The sequence below is a fragment of the Porites lutea genome, chromosome 3, assembly GCF_958299795.1.
Source record: "Porites lutea chromosome 3, jaPorLute2.1, whole genome shotgun sequence".
Classification (NCBI taxonomy): Eukaryota; Metazoa; Cnidaria; class Anthozoa; order Scleractinia; family Poritidae; genus Porites; species Porites lutea.
In genome coordinates this window covers 40,271,208-40,288,984 of record NC_133203.1, presented here as the reverse complement: position 1 = coordinate 40,288,984, position 17,777 = coordinate 40,271,208, and the positions used below count along the sequence as shown (strand labels likewise).

The window sequence follows — 17,777 nt, the reverse complement described above, 5'->3', positions numbered from 1 at the left end:
TCTCTGGAATGGACTATGCTTTATGAGGGAACTACGGCAGCGTATGAACGTACTTATCGTATCAATTCCAAATAAAAAAGAGCCAAATAGAAATATGCGAACTCGAAATGCATTTCAATAAATTTTTGTTTGCCCTGTATTATAAGTAATCATGACATTACTTCTGCCTAAAGGCCAGGTCTGAAAACGGGTATGGATTTTAAAAGTCTGGTCTGAAAACGGGTGTCAATATGACATTTTTGGTCTGAAATAGGGTCAGGTTTTACAGAACTGGGCGCCACAACAAGAATTCCTAAGAGTACCCCCCAGGGATAATACATGTAAGTTATATTTCTCTAGTTACGTGACACTAGATACATGAGATGGGACACTCCCGCTAGGACGTCCGTGTTCAAATGTGCAGTAATCTCTAACTTGTAAATTTATCTTCAAGATTTTTAAATGAAAAAGCCTCGGTTCTTATATAATTCTGCAGCCCAAATCTTCACTGATGGCACATTCAGTTTCTTTTCGAGGCAGTTTTAGAGCAGAGTTATTCACGGATTGACAGAATCTGGCAGTGGCCTATCTTCTTCTTTCTCTGGCCCCTTTTCTGGCGAACTATGTTAAGAACTCCTCAGCCGTGGCAAAAAATTCAGAACGATTTCGCAATTACATAAACATTGTAGGCAAAGTATAACTAATTCACTTTGTTTGAAATCATTGGTCAACAACCCTCCAGTGCCTGTGGGGAGGTGCAAGTTGATTTGACGCACCCCCTCCTCCTAGAGCCTACAGAATTCCCCATAGTTTTTACTTTGATTAACTTAAGAGTCATCTTCACAAACATAGGTCATATGGTTTTCATAATGTTGAAGAAGAAGAGCCTCACTACTCATCTCCTCTTGACAAATCCAGCAGGTGTAATTCTCAAAGATGACCAATTGTGCATCTGCTACATCAGCGTTTCCAGTCTCCCTCTGTGTTTGAAGGTTGTTTGTAAAGCCTATGGCTCTGCTAACATTAACGTTTTTACCTCCCACTCTCTTCCGCTTCCAAGATTCCAAACGTTTAGACAGACTTCTGTTTTTCCGGGAACATTTACGTGACTCAACAAGGGTGTGGATTCTCTCATGTTTCCTTAGGTTTCCTGCTCGGCTAAAACACTTGTCACACTGTTTACATTCATAAGGCTTTTCCCCAGTGTGAATTCTTTCATGAATCCTTAGTTGTCCTGTTTGGCTAAAACACTTGCCACACTGTTTACATTCATAAGGCTTTTCCCCAGTGTGAACTCTTTCATGAATCCTTAGGTTTCTTGCTCGGCCAAAACACTTGCCACACTGTTTACATTCATAAGGCTTTTCCCCAGTGTGAATTCTTTCATGACTCCTTAGGTGTCCTGCTCGGCTAAAGCGCTTACCACACTGTTTACATTTAAAAGGCTTTTCCCCAGTGTGAATTCTTTCATGACTCCTTAGGTGTCCTGCTTGGCTATAGCACTTGCCACACTGTTTACATTCATAAGGCTTTTCCCCAGTGTGAATTCTTTCATGAATCCTTAGCGTTCCTGCTTGGCTAAAACACTTGCCACACTGTTTACATTCATAAGGCTTTTCCCCAGTGTGAACTCTTTCATGAATCCTTAGGTTTCTTGCTCGGCCAAAACACTTGCCACATTGTTTACATTCATAAGGCTTTTCCCCTGTGTGAATTCTTTCATGAATTCTTAGGGTTCCATCTTGGCTAAAACACTTGCCACATTGTTTACATTCATATGGCTTTTCCCCAGTGTGAACTCTTTCATGATTCCTTAGGTGTCCTGCTTGGCCAAAACACTTGTCACATTGTTTACATTCATAAGGCTTTTCCCGAGTGTGAACTCTTTCATGCTCCCTTAGGTTTTCTGCTAGACTAAAGCACTTGCTGCACTGCAGGCACTTAAAGGACATTGAGTTTCTTCTTCTTGTAACGTGTTGTTGTTACGGTAACCTTTGGCAGGAAAAAGAAAGATTCTCAGGTAAATGCACCATGATATTTTGTTTTGGTGCCCCAACTTTGTAGCAGGGGGTGCCAGATCCGAAGGTTGTTAGGGAGATGTGAAAAATTAAAAAACTTTAAAGATACCTGCCTATGAAAAAGTGGTTTTAGACCTGTCATAAACTGACTACATGTACAACTTTACATGACCCCTTCAACATGGAGAATCCATCAACAGGGTTAATTTAATAATTTGTTGACTTTGTATTTGGATCGGAGACTTCCCTGTTGTTTGTAAAATAACGCGCATTTATAAATGGTAATTAAGGCTCATCATGCAGCTTTAATACAGAAAATAGTGGATTCTGTATTACTGTAAACCCGCTATAAACTCCCTTAGGGCTTATTTTGTTTAAAGCATGTTTAACAGAGAGTAAGGATTACTTGAGAGGGAGGGTTATTTAATTTAGTGAAATGCATCACCAAAAGCAAAGAAAAAAGAGAAGAAAAAAAAGCAGGCTAAAGAAACGGTTGCCTTTCGCCGATCAACAGCATCATCTGGGGTGAAAAAACGGTATTCTGCATGGTAATATACATGATGAAAAAATTGGTGCAAAGCAAAATGTGTGAAAAGCATTATAATAGGGTGGAATGTACCAGAGGTATAAAGATAAAAACTTCAGCGAGTGTCTCTCTCGAAAGGCATAATGATAGTCCTTAAAACAAAATGTACACAAACTCGTTGCATTCCTCACATTAGGTTAGGCCTGTCTCAATGTAAATCCATCTGAAAAAAAACATGCTGGTTGATAAAATCCCTCGAAAGACGAAAATAAATTCAGGTTCTGATAAACGTTTTGAGATTATAAGCCTATTTATTGAACAGCTACCACTTCAGATTCAATTTACAAACGGAAAGAAAACACTGAAAATGAGCTGCAAGGACTAAGCTTGCTCCGACAAAAATTTGAGCTTACAACCCTATTCCTTGATCAGCTGTTGCTTTAAATATAAAGTATAAAGCAAACCTGAGCACTAATAGCTCTTTCAAACAAGAAATCCTATTAAAGCTTTCTCTCACATAAGATCCCCAGGAGCAGATAATGATCAGTTTTACACTGGATCACTTAATCTCGTACCAGGAGTTGTAAATAAAAGACCATGTCATGATTGCCCAAATATGGGGTCTTACTTACAATCAAATATGGTCAAAAATTCAAATTATAGAGGGAGACACAGAATTATGAATCTGCAGTTGCCTCATTGGCAATAACATACACTTACAATATTGGTCATTAAGGTTTATCATGCAGCTTCAAATGTGACAATATAAATCCTCTATAAAGCCCCCTGGGGGCTTATTATTTAAGCATGTTTATAGACTAAGAGGAGATTTCCAGAAGAGGCCTAAAAAATGAAAAACGTAGCACACCCTCTACATATTTGGTCTGACATCACAAAATGATAGGGCAATACTCATAGAACATTTTTAGGTATGATGTACTGATGTACGGGTGGGACGTCATTGTGCTTGGGGCTCATTTGTGACTGCTGGTAAGGCCCCTGTGATTTAAGCATATTTTAAGTATCACTATTTTATACAAGTTCAACTCGACATTACTCCCCTCAAGTTAAGCCTAGACAGTTTTGAATTAGTTCAAGCATTACTGGTGTGAATATCTTTTATTTTAATGTGTAAAACTTCTTAACCAGGTCTCCATGGTAACCGTTGCTATGGTAATTTTTAATTAAGAATATTTAAGCGATAATTAGCATTACAATGTAGATTCTTTTGAATAATGACCAGACCTATCACTTCTTTGTCCATCAACTTAAGTTAATCAAACAAAACAGTATTTGTGACATCAAATATTATTTTCCAAAACTCGGCATCTACCCAGTAATTATATCTCTACCACTTTATTTATCAAATTCCCTTAGCAAGAGATTCAATTGAAAATTTTTGTCTAAATCAATATAGATTCAATATAGATTCTCATCAAAAACTACCTCTAATTGCCTGATGCAAGTGCCCTTTTTACTTTTATAATAACGTTTGCGATTCTTACTAAAATGAAAACTTCCCAGAGCGCAAAGGGAGTAAGGCTCCCACAATGCAATTGGTACTTACAGACTGTTTAGTTCAGCCATATTAGATTTTGGTTCGACGCTGTTTTCTTTCACAGGTAAGGTTTTGACTTTAAAAACACGTTCAGTTTCAGTTTACGAGTAGTTTTATGTTGTTAAGAGCAATTTATCTGAAGGTGTGCACAAATCAGAGAGAACATTTCCATTTTTATGTTGAAAATTACGAATATTTAAACATGTGGCTGGCGAAGGACTGACCATGTGCAAAGGTTTTGGTTTGTAAGCACATCACTTTCCATTATTTATAAGTAATTCTGTTTTGTTAAGGAAATCTATCTGGTTACGTACAAATTATTGACAATGAAACACGTTCTGTAAAAGTTTTTATCAGTAATTTTTACTTTGCTTAGAACAATTTATCTGAAACTATACACAAATCTATAGAGCAAATCTCCAATTTTATCTTGAAAAGTACATATATTCAAACATATCGCCAGCAAACAACTAACTACGTAGGACATGTTTTCTTTTTTGAATTCAGAAGTGAGTCACTGCTAATTTTAGGAAAGCAGGTTTTCTGATCAGAGGAAAGAATCAATGATTCCTTTTTACTTTTTCTTAAGATGATTGGTAATGGCTAGTTGTACTGAAAGCAGTGAGGAAGAAAGCGAAGTGAGGCTTCTGCCTCCAAAAAAGAAGCCCAAATCAGATACAGACTTAACAAAATGTATTATTTGTCAAGAAAAAAGCAGTGAAAGACTAAGAAGTCCTACCGAAGCTGGATTGAGTTCGTTTAAAGAAGCTGTAGAGGTTAGGAAAGATGAAACTTACCGCAGGATTTTGTCCACTTTTGAAAATTTAGACGCTCTAGATGTTGCCTGGCACGGCAAGTGTTTTCAAAGTTATACAAGCAAGAGAAATCTTAGCTTTATTAAACCATTACCTTTTGCTGAAAGTCAAGAAAGGCACGTTGACAGACCAAGTTCGAGATCGCAAGTTAATGCAGTGGATTGGTCCCTTTGTCTATTTTGTCAGCAGAAAAAGTCAAAGGGGACAACAAAACTTATGAACGTTTCAACATTTGATTCATGCAAGGCTATAGAGGAGGCTGCACGAAGAAGGAGTGATGAGAGCATGCTGTTGAAGATTTCAGGAGTTGATTTGATTGCTCGGAGGCCAAGTATCATAAACACTGCCGCTCCCAATATGTAAGTAAATCCAACCTAATGATTGTTGACTTTCGAGTTGATGGGGAGGAAGATGTTTACACCCAAGCGTTCCAAAACCTGAGAGAGGACATCAAACCTCAGTTAGAATCAGGAGTGGCCCTTGATATGAAAACCCTCTTGGACTCTTACCAGGGAATTTTGCAACACCTTGGCTGCAACACGGCAAAAAGTTATAAGTCAGAGAGGTTAAAACGCAGACTGCAACAAAGTTTTCAAGAGGAAATTGTCTTTCAGAAACTACCGGATCCCTTGAAGCCAGAGTTGGTTTACTCTAGCTCTATATCTTTGCAGGATGTCATCAATTCAGCCGCTAAGAAAAGTTGCCATTTGGCTAAAATGTCAGCGCCTTCTGAAGGTGAATCCTCAAACAGCCAGGGTCAGAATGATGTCAATTCCATACTATACCACGCCGCTCAAATAGTGAGGTCAAGCATACGGAGTGAAAGCAAAAGTATAGGGATCCAACCTGTTGATGTGGAGGACATCAGTGCCTGTAAAGTAAAGAGTTTAATGCCTAAAGATCTTTACAAATTTTTGTGCTTGATGATCTCGAATCCAGATAAAGTTGATGTTTCTGCTCCGACTGCTTTCAATGCCGCAGATGAGCGACATATTTTAGCAATTGCACAAGATCTAATATATGCAACAACTCATGGTCGCGTGAAGACCCCTAAGCACATTGGTTTGGCGATGTCTGTTCGCCATATGACAGGTTCAAAGCACCTGGTAACGATGTTAAACAGATTCGGTCACAGCTGTTCTTATGATGACATAGAAGTAGTTGACACTAGCCTAGCATTAGACATTATAGCCAGCTCAGAAAATCTGGGTGCTGTTGTTCCATCTAACATTTCACCAGGAGTGTTCGTTCAAGTCGCGGGAGACAATAACGATATCAATGAGGAGACACTAGACGGCAAGCAAACTACTCATGCCACTACACTTGTCCTGTACCAAAGAAAGCAACAAGGACCAAAACCGAAACCTGCAGTTCGTCCTGCTCATTCAGAAAAACGACGGTCTCTTAACATCTCAGATGCAAATCCACCCCTGTTGGAGTTTGGTGCTTGTGGCAAGCGGCCTGCCGTAACCTTTTACAAAGACAAAATAGAAGAAGAGTGGTTTCAGTCCTCAAGCTCGCTCTGTACCACTGCAATTCAGATGGATTTTGGTTGGTTTTTAACACGTCTGTGTACCCACCAGTTGTTTAGTGAAAATCTACATAACCGCGACGGCGAAGTTTTTCAGCCCTTGCCAAGTTGGAGTGGGTTTAACGCAAAGATAGCAAGTGAGCCGCCACCCTTGACCTCCGTTGGTTACTGCCCAATGATCAATGGTTCACCTGCTGAATACAGTACAGTTTACACTGCCATGAAAAACGTCCAAGCAATGATGGATGTACTACACCAGAAGCACAGTGTAATTACGTTTGACCTGGCGATCTACATGAAGGCCAAAGAGATTCAGTGGCGACGGCCTGAAGAATTTAAGAACACAGTGATCCGAATGGGGGGTTTTCATATAGCATTAAACTTCCTCTCAGTCATTGGAAAGATTTTCCAGGACAGTAGCATTGAAGACCTGCTAATAGAATCTGGTGTGTATGGATGCCACACGGCATCTATGCTATTGAAGGGGAAGTCATACAACAGAGGCGTGCGTGCACATAAGCTTGTTCTCGAAGCACTACTGAGACTGCAGTGGCAAGCATTTGGAGCTTGGATGGAAGCTGAGGACGTCGAGCTCCCAACAGTATATCAGGGCCAGTGTTTATCTTTAATAAACTGTTGTCAAAGAGAAAGTAATGATGTAGCCTCTCTGAAGACCTCATTCGGTCTTCTCTGCAACAAACTCCCATAACTTCAACAAATTTTCGCGAGATTCTGCAAAGAAGCTAGTCAGCAGTCTAAACTGTTCCACTTCTGGAATATGTATATTGAAATTGTTCTATTGCTGTTGCGCTTCATTCGATTTGAACGAGAGGGATCATGGAAACTTCATTTGAAAGCCGTTGCAGAAATGGTACCGTACTTCTTTTCAATGGATCGCATCAACTATTCCAGGTATGTGGGCAATCGATTTATTCTGATTATTTTTTTTCATATCTTTCAGATTGACTGCAAATTGTGCATCAGTATTAAAGAACAGTAGCCTAATTGAACTTTAAAAGAGTCATCGCTACGAGGATTAGAGGTCTTATATGATAAGGATTTGTAATATGATAAGGATTTATACGGATTTACTCCCCTTTGCTTCGAAATGATGCGTTTTGTTTAAGACTGAATTATAATATGTCGAACTTATTACGGGATTTATTCTTTATCCCAAGTGGTGAACGCGTTTGTTCAAACGCATGAAGAGATCTACACATTATCATAGGACGTTACCTTATTATGCGGTTAGCTTTAACTTTCTCACTTACCCGGCCCCTTTTAACGTTTCTCTTATTTTGACCTCTTCCTCCAATAAATTGCAGGTGGCTCCCAATCTACTTGGCTGATATGCAGCTGCTTCCCACTCAAGCTCCAGAAGTTTACGAAGAATTCCTAAATGGCAACCACCCAGTGAGTAGATCAAGTCAACCCTTTAGCCAAGTTTGGACTGACATGGCCTTGGAACAAACCATCAATCTCGACAGCAAGACTAGAGGGGGTATTGTTGGCTTGACACAAAATGCTTCGGCACTAGACAGATGGTTTCTAACGAGTCACAAGAGAGCTGAGCTAACTGCTGCAACCAAGCGACTTTGCAACCTTGAAGACTCTGACAAGATTGGGACTCACAAGGAGGCAGGTTCCCAAAGAGTAAAGAGGGATGAAAACGATGTTCAGCGGCTGATTAACACCATTACTAATACCATGTCAAACCCTTTTGATTTGAGTGAGGCTTCGAAGGAAGACCCAGTTCAATTACGAAACATCGCCACTGGACTCGTTATGCCGCATGACGCGGCAGAGCAGCTCGTTGACTGTTTCAGCACAGGAGCAGAAGAAGCCAAGAAATTTAGGAGACAAAGAATGGACAGTGATGAGGTATCCTTTTGGAGCAAGATATCGAAACTGAATTTGAAAACATTTGCTTCTCTCGCAAAAACAAATCAAATCAAGTGCGCAGACGAGAAGATCATCACTATTTCAGCTGATAGAAATTTGTTTGGAAGACTTCTTATTGCTGCAAAGTGTCGTGACGTTGATGTGAAAGAGGGCCTGAGATATGAACTGTCCACCGTGCCCTTTGCATTGGCACATGCAGATGGTGCTTTGCGGAAAACTACAAAAAGTGTCCTTATGGCTGAGGTTGAACGGGAATGTCAAGCACAAGGAAGACTTCCTGAAAGTGCACTATCAACCGCATTCATTTTTGATACAATGGCTCTTGTCCAGACGTTGAAGTCTGCAGGCTCCCGCACATTCGGAGACCTACCTGAAAGATACTTTAATGTGCTCTTCACACCTCTACGACAAGGTCAGTGCAGAAGAGTAGATGTTGTCTTTGACCGCTATGATGTTCAAGAGTCCATAAAGGAAAGTGAAAGAGTTAGGAGGGGTTCAAGCAGAGCTCTTGAGATCCAAATCACAAACAAGCATACACCAGTTCCAAAGCAATGGGGGAAGTTTATCAGCAACCAGAATAACAAGGTTAACCTTTCCAGATTTTTTTGCCGAGAGTGGTGCAGTCTGGGTGAATACAACTTACTTCCTGATCAAGAGCTGGTAATTGGAGGTGGCTTTGAAGATCCAACAGATGCAGTTGTTGTAACCCGTGGACGTACGGATCCCCTTGCAGAGCTGAGATCAGACCATGAAGAAGCCGACAAAAGGATGATCCTTCATGCATGGCACGCCTCTTCCACTAAAGAGGGGATTGTCATTCAGTCCCCTGATACAGATGTTGCTGTATTAGCTATCTATGCATACCAGATGATACAGTGCAACGAAATTTTGTTCAAGACAGGCGTCAAAGATAAGGTTCGCTACGTCCCTGTCCATCGTATTGCTGAGAAACTTGGTAGGAGTGTTTGCGCCGCGATTCCAGCATTCCATGCTCTAACTGGTTGTGATTCTACTAGTGGGTTGTTTCAGATCGGGAAAAAGAAAGGATGGAAGGTATTTGTCAAATTTCCCAGTCTCCATGACAGTGTTGGCAACCTTGGCAGTCAGATTCCACCACCAGCGCTCACTGTTGAAGCCTGTGAGAGGTTTATTTGCTCCCTTTATACAACCAACAAGAAGGCAGGGGTAACAGCTGACGACGTACGCTATTGGATGTTCTGCCAAAAGCACCAAAGAAGTGAAAGTTTACCACCCACAAGCAGCAGCTTGCGACACCACATTGAACGTGCTAACTACCAGGCATATGTGTGGAAACACTGCTTGAATGCAACACAGCAACTCCCGTCGCCAGTCAGCAACGGATGGAAGAAAGTGGATGGTGTTTTGGAACCACTTTTGATGTCCAAGGATCCAGCACCACAAGGGCTGCTTGAACTGACGGCTTGCAAATGTACCAAATCTGTCTGCAGAAGGGATGACTTGTGTCCTTGCAAAGCCCACGAGATGCCCTGTACAGAGGCATGCCTTTGTATGAATGATGAAAGTTGCCAAAATCCTCACAAGCCAGTTGATGTAACACCTGGAAGCAGTGAAGACGAGCTAACAGATGCTGACGTTTAGCCTCTAGTACTCTAGTAACAGCAATACACATTCAAGTTTCGATATTTGAACTATGGTGTTCACTATCCCCCAAAATTCAATTTCTGAATTTTGATCCTAATTTTAGCATTCCATATTGCAGTTTTAAAGTTTATACTTAAATTATGCAACGGAAAGTTCAAGTCCTCAATTTGTTCATTCCTCTCGTCGATTTGAAAACTATCTTCAAAACCAAAGCTAGTGCCATTTTGGTGTCAAAATCTGTTTTCAGATTTCACGTATAAAATGTCTTATTGGCAGTTGTTACCGTGAAAACATTGTTCAGATTTTGTCAAGATAGTGAAAGATTATTGTAAGCAAAAAGAGAAAATAAAGGAACAAGTTTTGACCATAATCACTGTAGTAAACAGCAGTTGTTAAGGGAAAGATGAGTCATTTTGAAAACTGAATAACTTTAAATTCAAAAGTATTGTTTTGTTTGATTAACTTAAGATGATGGATAAAGAAGTGATAAGTTTGGTCGTTATTCTGAAGAATCTAATGCTAATTATTGCTTAAATACCCTTACTTAAAAATGACCATGTCAACGGTTACCATGGAAACCTAGAAAAGTTGTTTCACACATAAAGATAAAATATATTCACATCAGTAATGCTTGAACCAATTTAAAATTGTCTAGGCTTAACTTTAGGGGAGTAATGTCGAATTGAACATGTATAAAATAATGATACTAAAAATATGCTTAAATCACAGGGGCGTTACCAGCAGTCACAAATGAGCCCCAAGCACAATGACGTCCCACCAGTACATCAGTACATCATACCTAAAAATGTTCTATGGGTATTGCCCTATCATTTTGTGATGTCCGACCAAATATGTAGAGGGTGTGCTACGTCTCGATTTTTTCAGGGTTCGACCTCCTAGACTATTAACAGACAGGGAGGATTATTTGAAAGGAAGGTTACTTAATTTAGTGAAATGCTTTAGCAAAAGCAAAGAAAAGGGAGAGGAAGAAGCAGACTAAAGTAATGGTTCCCTACTTCCTGTTCTGGAACTGGAACAAACAAACATCAAACAAACAGAGGCCAGAAGATGATGTCAATTCTTGTATAAAACAAGTGGAATGCAAATTGGAAACACTTAAGCACATGAACTAAGTTGGAAGTTAAGCAGTCAGGGCTCAAAGTTTAAATTTGAGTTTGGGAGCACCTGTGCTACTAGATGTAAATTTTTAGGCGCACAGCTGAAAATTTTAGGAGCACAGCTTATAATGTTGGGAGCATCTATTTCAAAAGAAAAAGTAAAAAGCTTAACAGTGCCGTGTTTACTTGTCATCTTCAGTTTGTTACTTTAGTCCTGTGATTGATAAAACACAGCCGATTTGCTACACAGTAATACCGTTGTGATTTTTAATACTAATTTCTCTTTTTGACAGTACAGTTGAGGCTAAAGAAAACTTACACTTGAAAAAAAATTCAAAACTGACAACAATGAGTGTGTCAAACAAGAATGAAAATTAATCTTTAATGAATTTGTTAAATGCGCAATGGCTTACATGTAACTGGAATACGACTTAAAAAACTTTCTTACCTGGAAAAAAAGGCTCTTAATCCGCACTGTTTTTGTTTTGATTGACGTTAAAACTGAACGTTCAACATGATCGTCCATTGCACAAAAAGTACCTGTTTCATTCGTAGCATATATTTGCATGTGTCAGCGGTGTTTAGTACAAAACAGAAGAGTCTGGGATGGAGTAAAACATCGAAACGAAAAAAGACATTCAAGTTCGTACAATCCACCGTCTTTCTAGTTCGAGTTGGTAAGTATAGTTGGAAGTCAGTCAGTGGCATAGCCTGCGAAAACATCCATTTCTCCTCGCTCTTCGCCGCTGAGGACGTTTCACACGGAGGAAAGTCTGCGACTCAGCGACAGAAATTCCATACTGATGACGTAAAATCTGTCCAGAATCCGGTCAGAAGAGCTAATTGGTCGACGGAGTAGATACATTGTTTTAGCTATTGTTTACGAATTACAGACAAAAGACAATAGGCCACAAAGGTCAAATGTAAACGCGAAGAATCTCTAACAAAACAGTCAATGTTTGTGGAATATAGTGTTCTCTAGAAGAAGCATTTGAGATTTGCTGGAGCTCATTGGCAGATGAACACAACACTTACTAAAATTGACCAGAAGACGAGCAAAATTAGACAAATTTATATGACTACCGGATTTATTATGTAAATATTGATTTGCATTATCAGTATGGAATTTCTGCCGCTGAGTCGCAGACGTTCCTCCGCGCGAAACGTCCCCAGCGGCGAGGAGCGAGGAGAAATGGATGTTTTCGCAGGCTATCAGTCGCACTGTGCCTTGGGTTTTACAGCGCACAGGTGCGATTACACATGAATTTTTAGGCGCACAACCAAAAATCCAGTCGCATATGCGACCAGTTAGTCGCTAACTTTGAGCCCTGGCAGTTGAAGATCAAAAACAAATTGCAACTTCTACCACATGAATAAGTTATACCAGATCAGCAGTGATTTTGTTACAAATAGTTATGGTACAGTGTACGTCCTGGGACTCATCTTGTAAGAAATCATGAGTCCCAGTTCAAAACACAATGAGATCTAAGGGATGGTTCATTATTTATGGCAATGACCAGGTCGGGAAAAAACTGAACGGGCCTTGAAGATTTTTCTTTCTGTGGCAACGGGCTTTGTGGTTTTTTTTTTTAACAAAGAGATTGGGCTGTAAAAAAATATCAACTTATGCTAAAACTGTGGTAGAAACGCGACAGTTATTTGGTGAGACAATACACAAAAACTGTATTGGTATTGAAATACACCCAATAAATTGCGGTACAGGGAGAGAGTAGATAATGTGCCGGTGTTAAAGGATTTCACAACTGATCTTCCTGCTGAAAAAATCAAAGCTGATAAGGAGTAATCTTAAGGAATACTAATCTGCGACTCAGAATAGGAAATCATGTGTCCCTGGAAGTGCGAACATTAAAAAAATTGTACAATTCACCAATACCCATTACAAAATTGGTGAGCTCTTTGTGGAGTATTTGTACGGTGACTGCTCTACCACGATCACTGAACATTGTTAGTTTTGTTCTAACAAAGGATGGACAAGCCCTGTGCCCATGAAACGTATTCCCCAGCCTGTGCCAGATCCTGAAAATCCCACCCATTTAAAATCGGTCAACTAGACACCAACTACCACAGAAAAGGGCAACATCGAGTGCCAGATGATTTTCAACCACGTGTAAAAATAAAGAAAATGTTTAATGCAGGCATCTTATCAACAGAAGAAGAGATGCAGCAGTTTTCAGAGAATTTTGCTGTAGAGACGCACTTGATCAAGACATACATGTATATTGCTCATCTAAAAGATCTCAAACAACAAAGCAGTATTTTTAAGAGAACAAGGGGGAGCACAGAACAAAAGCATAAATCGACGTCCAAAACATTTAAGGAAAATGCCTGGCGCCATCTCGTGGAGTCTGGAGATTTACAAAAGTTGCTTGTGTCTGAGATCAATAAATATCTTAAACATTATAAACTCATAAGCAACGTCACCAAAGCTGAAAAGATAAGGTGAATCTCGTTGCATGTGCTTCATGGGGAGGATGGTCAATGGGAAGATATAAATGAGTCTACTGACGAGGAAGCAAAGGAAGGTGGAACGGAAGAAGACGGCGAAGAAATTGATGGCTCAGGGGACTGATGAAAGTGAGGAGGATATTGTCCTTGCAGAATGGTCAAGTGGGCCTGACTCAGAGCGAGACGCAACTTCTGGCAAACGGGAATGTTCTAGTATCGATGAAAGTGATAAGATATGGTTTGTCTTTGAAAGTGATTCAGGGGAAGAGGAATTTTATGGTTTTGATTGAGTTTGCAAACAGTTGATGTTCTTAAAACGTAACGCAGGTCACTATAACAGAATCTAATAAATCAATGTAGTATAATATATAAATTTGTTTAATTTTTGCATTAGTTACCAGTCTTTCCATGTCTCTTTAATTCAACAGAGACCTGGAACATAGTATTGAATGACCTCTCGAATCGTCTCGCAAACGTGTTCTCAACACATTTTAAACACAGGTTTGTAGAAACGTATTCCTTTAAAAAAATGTTGAAGACTTTCAGGTAAAATTTTACTTCACAAGGAGTTCTATTTGGCGATGTTGGAAAACTCCAAAGGTTCTTCCAAGTTATTGTATTTTATCCAAACATCCGAACATACACTAGTTGCTCCAGTTGTAAATAAACATTCCATGATTTTCACAAGTTACTCACTTCAAATCAGTGTCAAATTGAACCGGCTTTCGAAAATTTGACCACAAGTACTGAACAGGCTACGAAAAAAACATTGTGCTTTTTGGGTGGGCTTTAGAAAGAAAGAGGAAGGCTTTTATTTTTTTTCCTAACCTGGTCATCTAATAAATAATGTACTGTCCCTAAATTGAAAATGCTTTGGCCTTTATGTAACCAGGGAGTTAATCTGAAGACAGACTCCAAACCTCTGTATTACAGTTAACTGAAATAAAAAATATACTCCTTCTATTTTAAAGTACAACAAAGACTAAAACAAATTTAATATGCGTTGTTAACAACAACCACAGAAATTACACAAACAGGATATTTCTAGAAAAACATCTTCATATCACTTGACCAATCTTTGTGTCCTATGGAATGCATACCATGAATTATTTTGCATCTTTGGGGATTTTTATGCTTAAGGAAAGCAGGACTCAGAGGTGACAAAATCCTTGGATCAGTCAACATGAAGTGTCACAGTTTGATTTATTAATACAACCTATCCCTCATTCATTTGGTCCAAATAATAATTAACAATTATCCCTCCAGCCCGAATGGCTCTGAGTCAATAGCCCATGACGTCGAAGGCCATGAGAGCGAGAGGAATAACAGTTTTAGTAAAATCCAACTAGTTGGTCAAATGCTTTTACAACTGTGTACGTGAATAAGAGAGTCCTTAAGAAATCACGGCAGATAATTTTTTAACTAATTTGGAAATTGAATTGAACAACAAAGTAAACAAGACTCTTATTGAATTCAGCTATTTTCTTCAAATTGTTTAGGTACAAGTCGACTGCTATCCGTGAAGAGCAAGGAGAGACAGCTGTATCCGCAGGCAAAGATAATATGTGACAGTACTCGACGTCCGTGTTAAATGTAGAACTGTCAAGGACTGGAATGCATTACCAAGCGAAATTGTTAACATTAAGTCCGCACATCGATTCAAAAAAGTCTTATTTGAACATTTCAGTCAATGATGAATTTTTAATATTACATAATGATTGATGCTATGGAATTTTTATCCATTTTATCTTTTGTAGAAAATTTTTTCACGTCATTACTTTTAACTTTATTTCATTTTATCCAGTTCGGCGTCTTGCGTGATGGCAACCCTGTTGCAAGACTACAAATTTTTTAATAAAGGTGACCAAAGGTCATTTAGATGCAATTATCGTAAAACAGCTACGTTTAAAGCTTATTTTAGCCTTCAGATACCAAACAACGTAATACGCTTGGAAACATAAAAAATTAAAAACAGCAGATAGATATTTGTATCTGGGAAACCAAGTTCAGGTCCGTTGTTATTAGGATCTGATGGCCCCATATCGAGCCCGAAAGTAGTAGGACTCGGGACTCACTCATCTGTGTGTGTTCTCATCCGAGTACTAAGCTAGCTGCTGCCATTTGACTTTCACAACTGAATATATCCATAATGTATCGACAACTTTCTTACCTTTAGTAACAAGACCTTGTCGCTTTGATCAAATCACACGAGGGAAAATAAAACCAAGAACTGAAGGATTCATAAATCACGTTCTGATGGCGGCCATTTTGATTTTCACTTAACCTCGTTCCCAGAGTCTTCTCGCCAAATTGGAAGGCGAGAAGACCCTGGGGGAGAGGTTCAGGAGTGCAAAAACTCGTGAGGAGTGGGTACCTAAGCTAAATAAGTGTAGGCACGGGTGACGGGTTTTCCTTTGTTTGTTTTTTTTGTTTAGTGATCAGTCTCTAACTGGAATGCGTTACCAAGCGAAATTGTAAACATTAAGTTTATATTGTACAATAATTTATGCTATGATGTTATTAATAAGTAGTTTCTTAGAAATCGATTTTGAGATAAATATTAGCGATAAAAAATCACGACGTTTCGACCTCTCCGAGGTCATTTTCAAGTGTATAAAAGTTCTCTAAATTAGCATAAATAAGTTAAAAACAAGTTATAATAGATAAAAATGTGGTGAACGCTAAAATGTGATAAAATATGTAAAAATGTAAAAAGTGCTAAAAATATTTATAAAGTCAAAAAACAATGGAAATGAAACAATGTTAACAAGAATGCTTAACACCATGCTTAACCGTGCGTTTAAACTCTCGTCTACGTGGAAGTTTTTTCACGAGGAATGTGAACGCCTTAAAGAGATCTTCTCCCGACTGCGCTATCCAGACGACCTTGTGCAGTCAACCATTCGCCAATTCACTGAATCCAAAGTGTCCGAGGATTCACACACCCAAGTGGCTGATAAAAGAGAAACCCCAATCAGAATCGTGTTACCCTTCAAAGACCAGAAATCAGCAAACGTAGTACGTAAACAGCTGGCTGACCTGAGTAGGAAGATCAACGCAGACATCAGCCCAGTTTACACAAGTAGGAAGATCAAAGATGAAATCAAGGTCAAGGAAGACAAGCCGCCTCTTGTGAGTCAACAATGCGTGGTGTATTCTTTCCAGTGTAGCCTGTGCGATGCAGGCTATGTCGGCTACACGTGCCGACACCTACACCAACGAATTGAAGAACACAAAGGACCGGCAATCGGAAACCACCTCAGAGAGCAGCATGATATGGAGCCTGAAGACATCGCACAAAGTTTTAGAATCTTAAGAAAGTGTCAGAACAAATTTGACTGTCTTATTTTTGAAATGTTTTTTATCCAAGAACTGAAACCGACGCTTAACAAACAGTGCGATTCAATTCGCGCCAAATTATTTGTTTAGAGTAGTTCTTGTTAACATTCTTTTATTTCCATTGTTTTTTGACTTTATAAATATTTTTAGCACTTTTTACATTTTTACATATTTTATCACATTTTAGCGTTCACCACATTTTTATCTATTATAACTTGTTTTTAACTTATTTATGCTAATTTAGAGAACTTATGATGTTATTATCCATTTTATCTTTTGTAGGAGATTTTGTAACTGCTATAATTATTTTTAACTTTATTTCATTTTATTTCACTAGACGTCTTGTGTGATGGCACCTCTATTGCAAGACTATAGTTTTTTAATAACGGCTAAGAAATTGGATAACTTTACTTTCAACACATTTACTTTTAGTCATCCTATCTTTCATGCAGGAGTAAATCATTTTCCAAATATATGAGCGATTCACGCAAAGATCGAAGTGCCAAAATATAAAATATCACCAAGTCCAAGCAACAAACCGTTGAATGGTGCCGGACCTCTCAGTTGTAGACCTGTAACTTGTACAAAATCATAAACACAGCAAACTGATCCTTAAAACAAAGAATATATATATTGAAATATATTTGTCTATATATTTTTCGTTCTATACTTTTGTTTACTTTATCATTGCCTTTTTATAATTTTCTAAAAGTGATTGGGGTGGTCATTGGGGTGGGCTGGGTTCGTAACCTACCCCCAAAGCGAAGAAAAGGAACGGGCGCCCGCGGGCTTGACTTCTGATACTTTTCTGGGTTCGCTGGCCTTCGACGGTAACGCATTTCCTGTACATTCAAGGTTATGCTTTGATTCGAAAATTCATTAGCTCCTGGTTGAATACTATA

At 39.0% G+C, this 17,777-nt stretch overlaps 2 protein-coding genes and 1 pseudogene across 2 annotated transcripts in view; 1 reads left to right on the top strand and 2 right to left on the bottom strand.

The window, feature by feature from the left end:
- LOC140931125 (uncharacterized) overlaps positions 1 to 17,777 on the bottom strand; it is a 135,803-nt pseudogene that overhangs the window by 23,280 nt on the left and 94,746 nt on the right.
- The window catches only part of LOC140931127 (uncharacterized), a 123,457-nt gene that overhangs the window by 51,619 nt on the left and 54,061 nt on the right, over positions 1 to 17,777 (bottom strand). The window lies entirely within an intron of this gene.
- Positions 16,321 to 16,965, top strand: LOC140929995 (uncharacterized). Its single transcript, XM_073379661.1, has one exon. The coding sequence runs from the start codon at positions 16,321 to 16,323 to the stop codon at positions 16,963 to 16,965; it is 645 nt and encodes a 214-aa protein (XP_073235762.1).

Excerpts from the sequence above, each read along its gene's own strand:
- LOC140929995 (XM_073379661.1), top strand. The coding sequence starts at position 16,321 with ATGCTTAACCGTGCGTTTAAACTCTCGTCTACGTGGAAGTTTTTTCAC.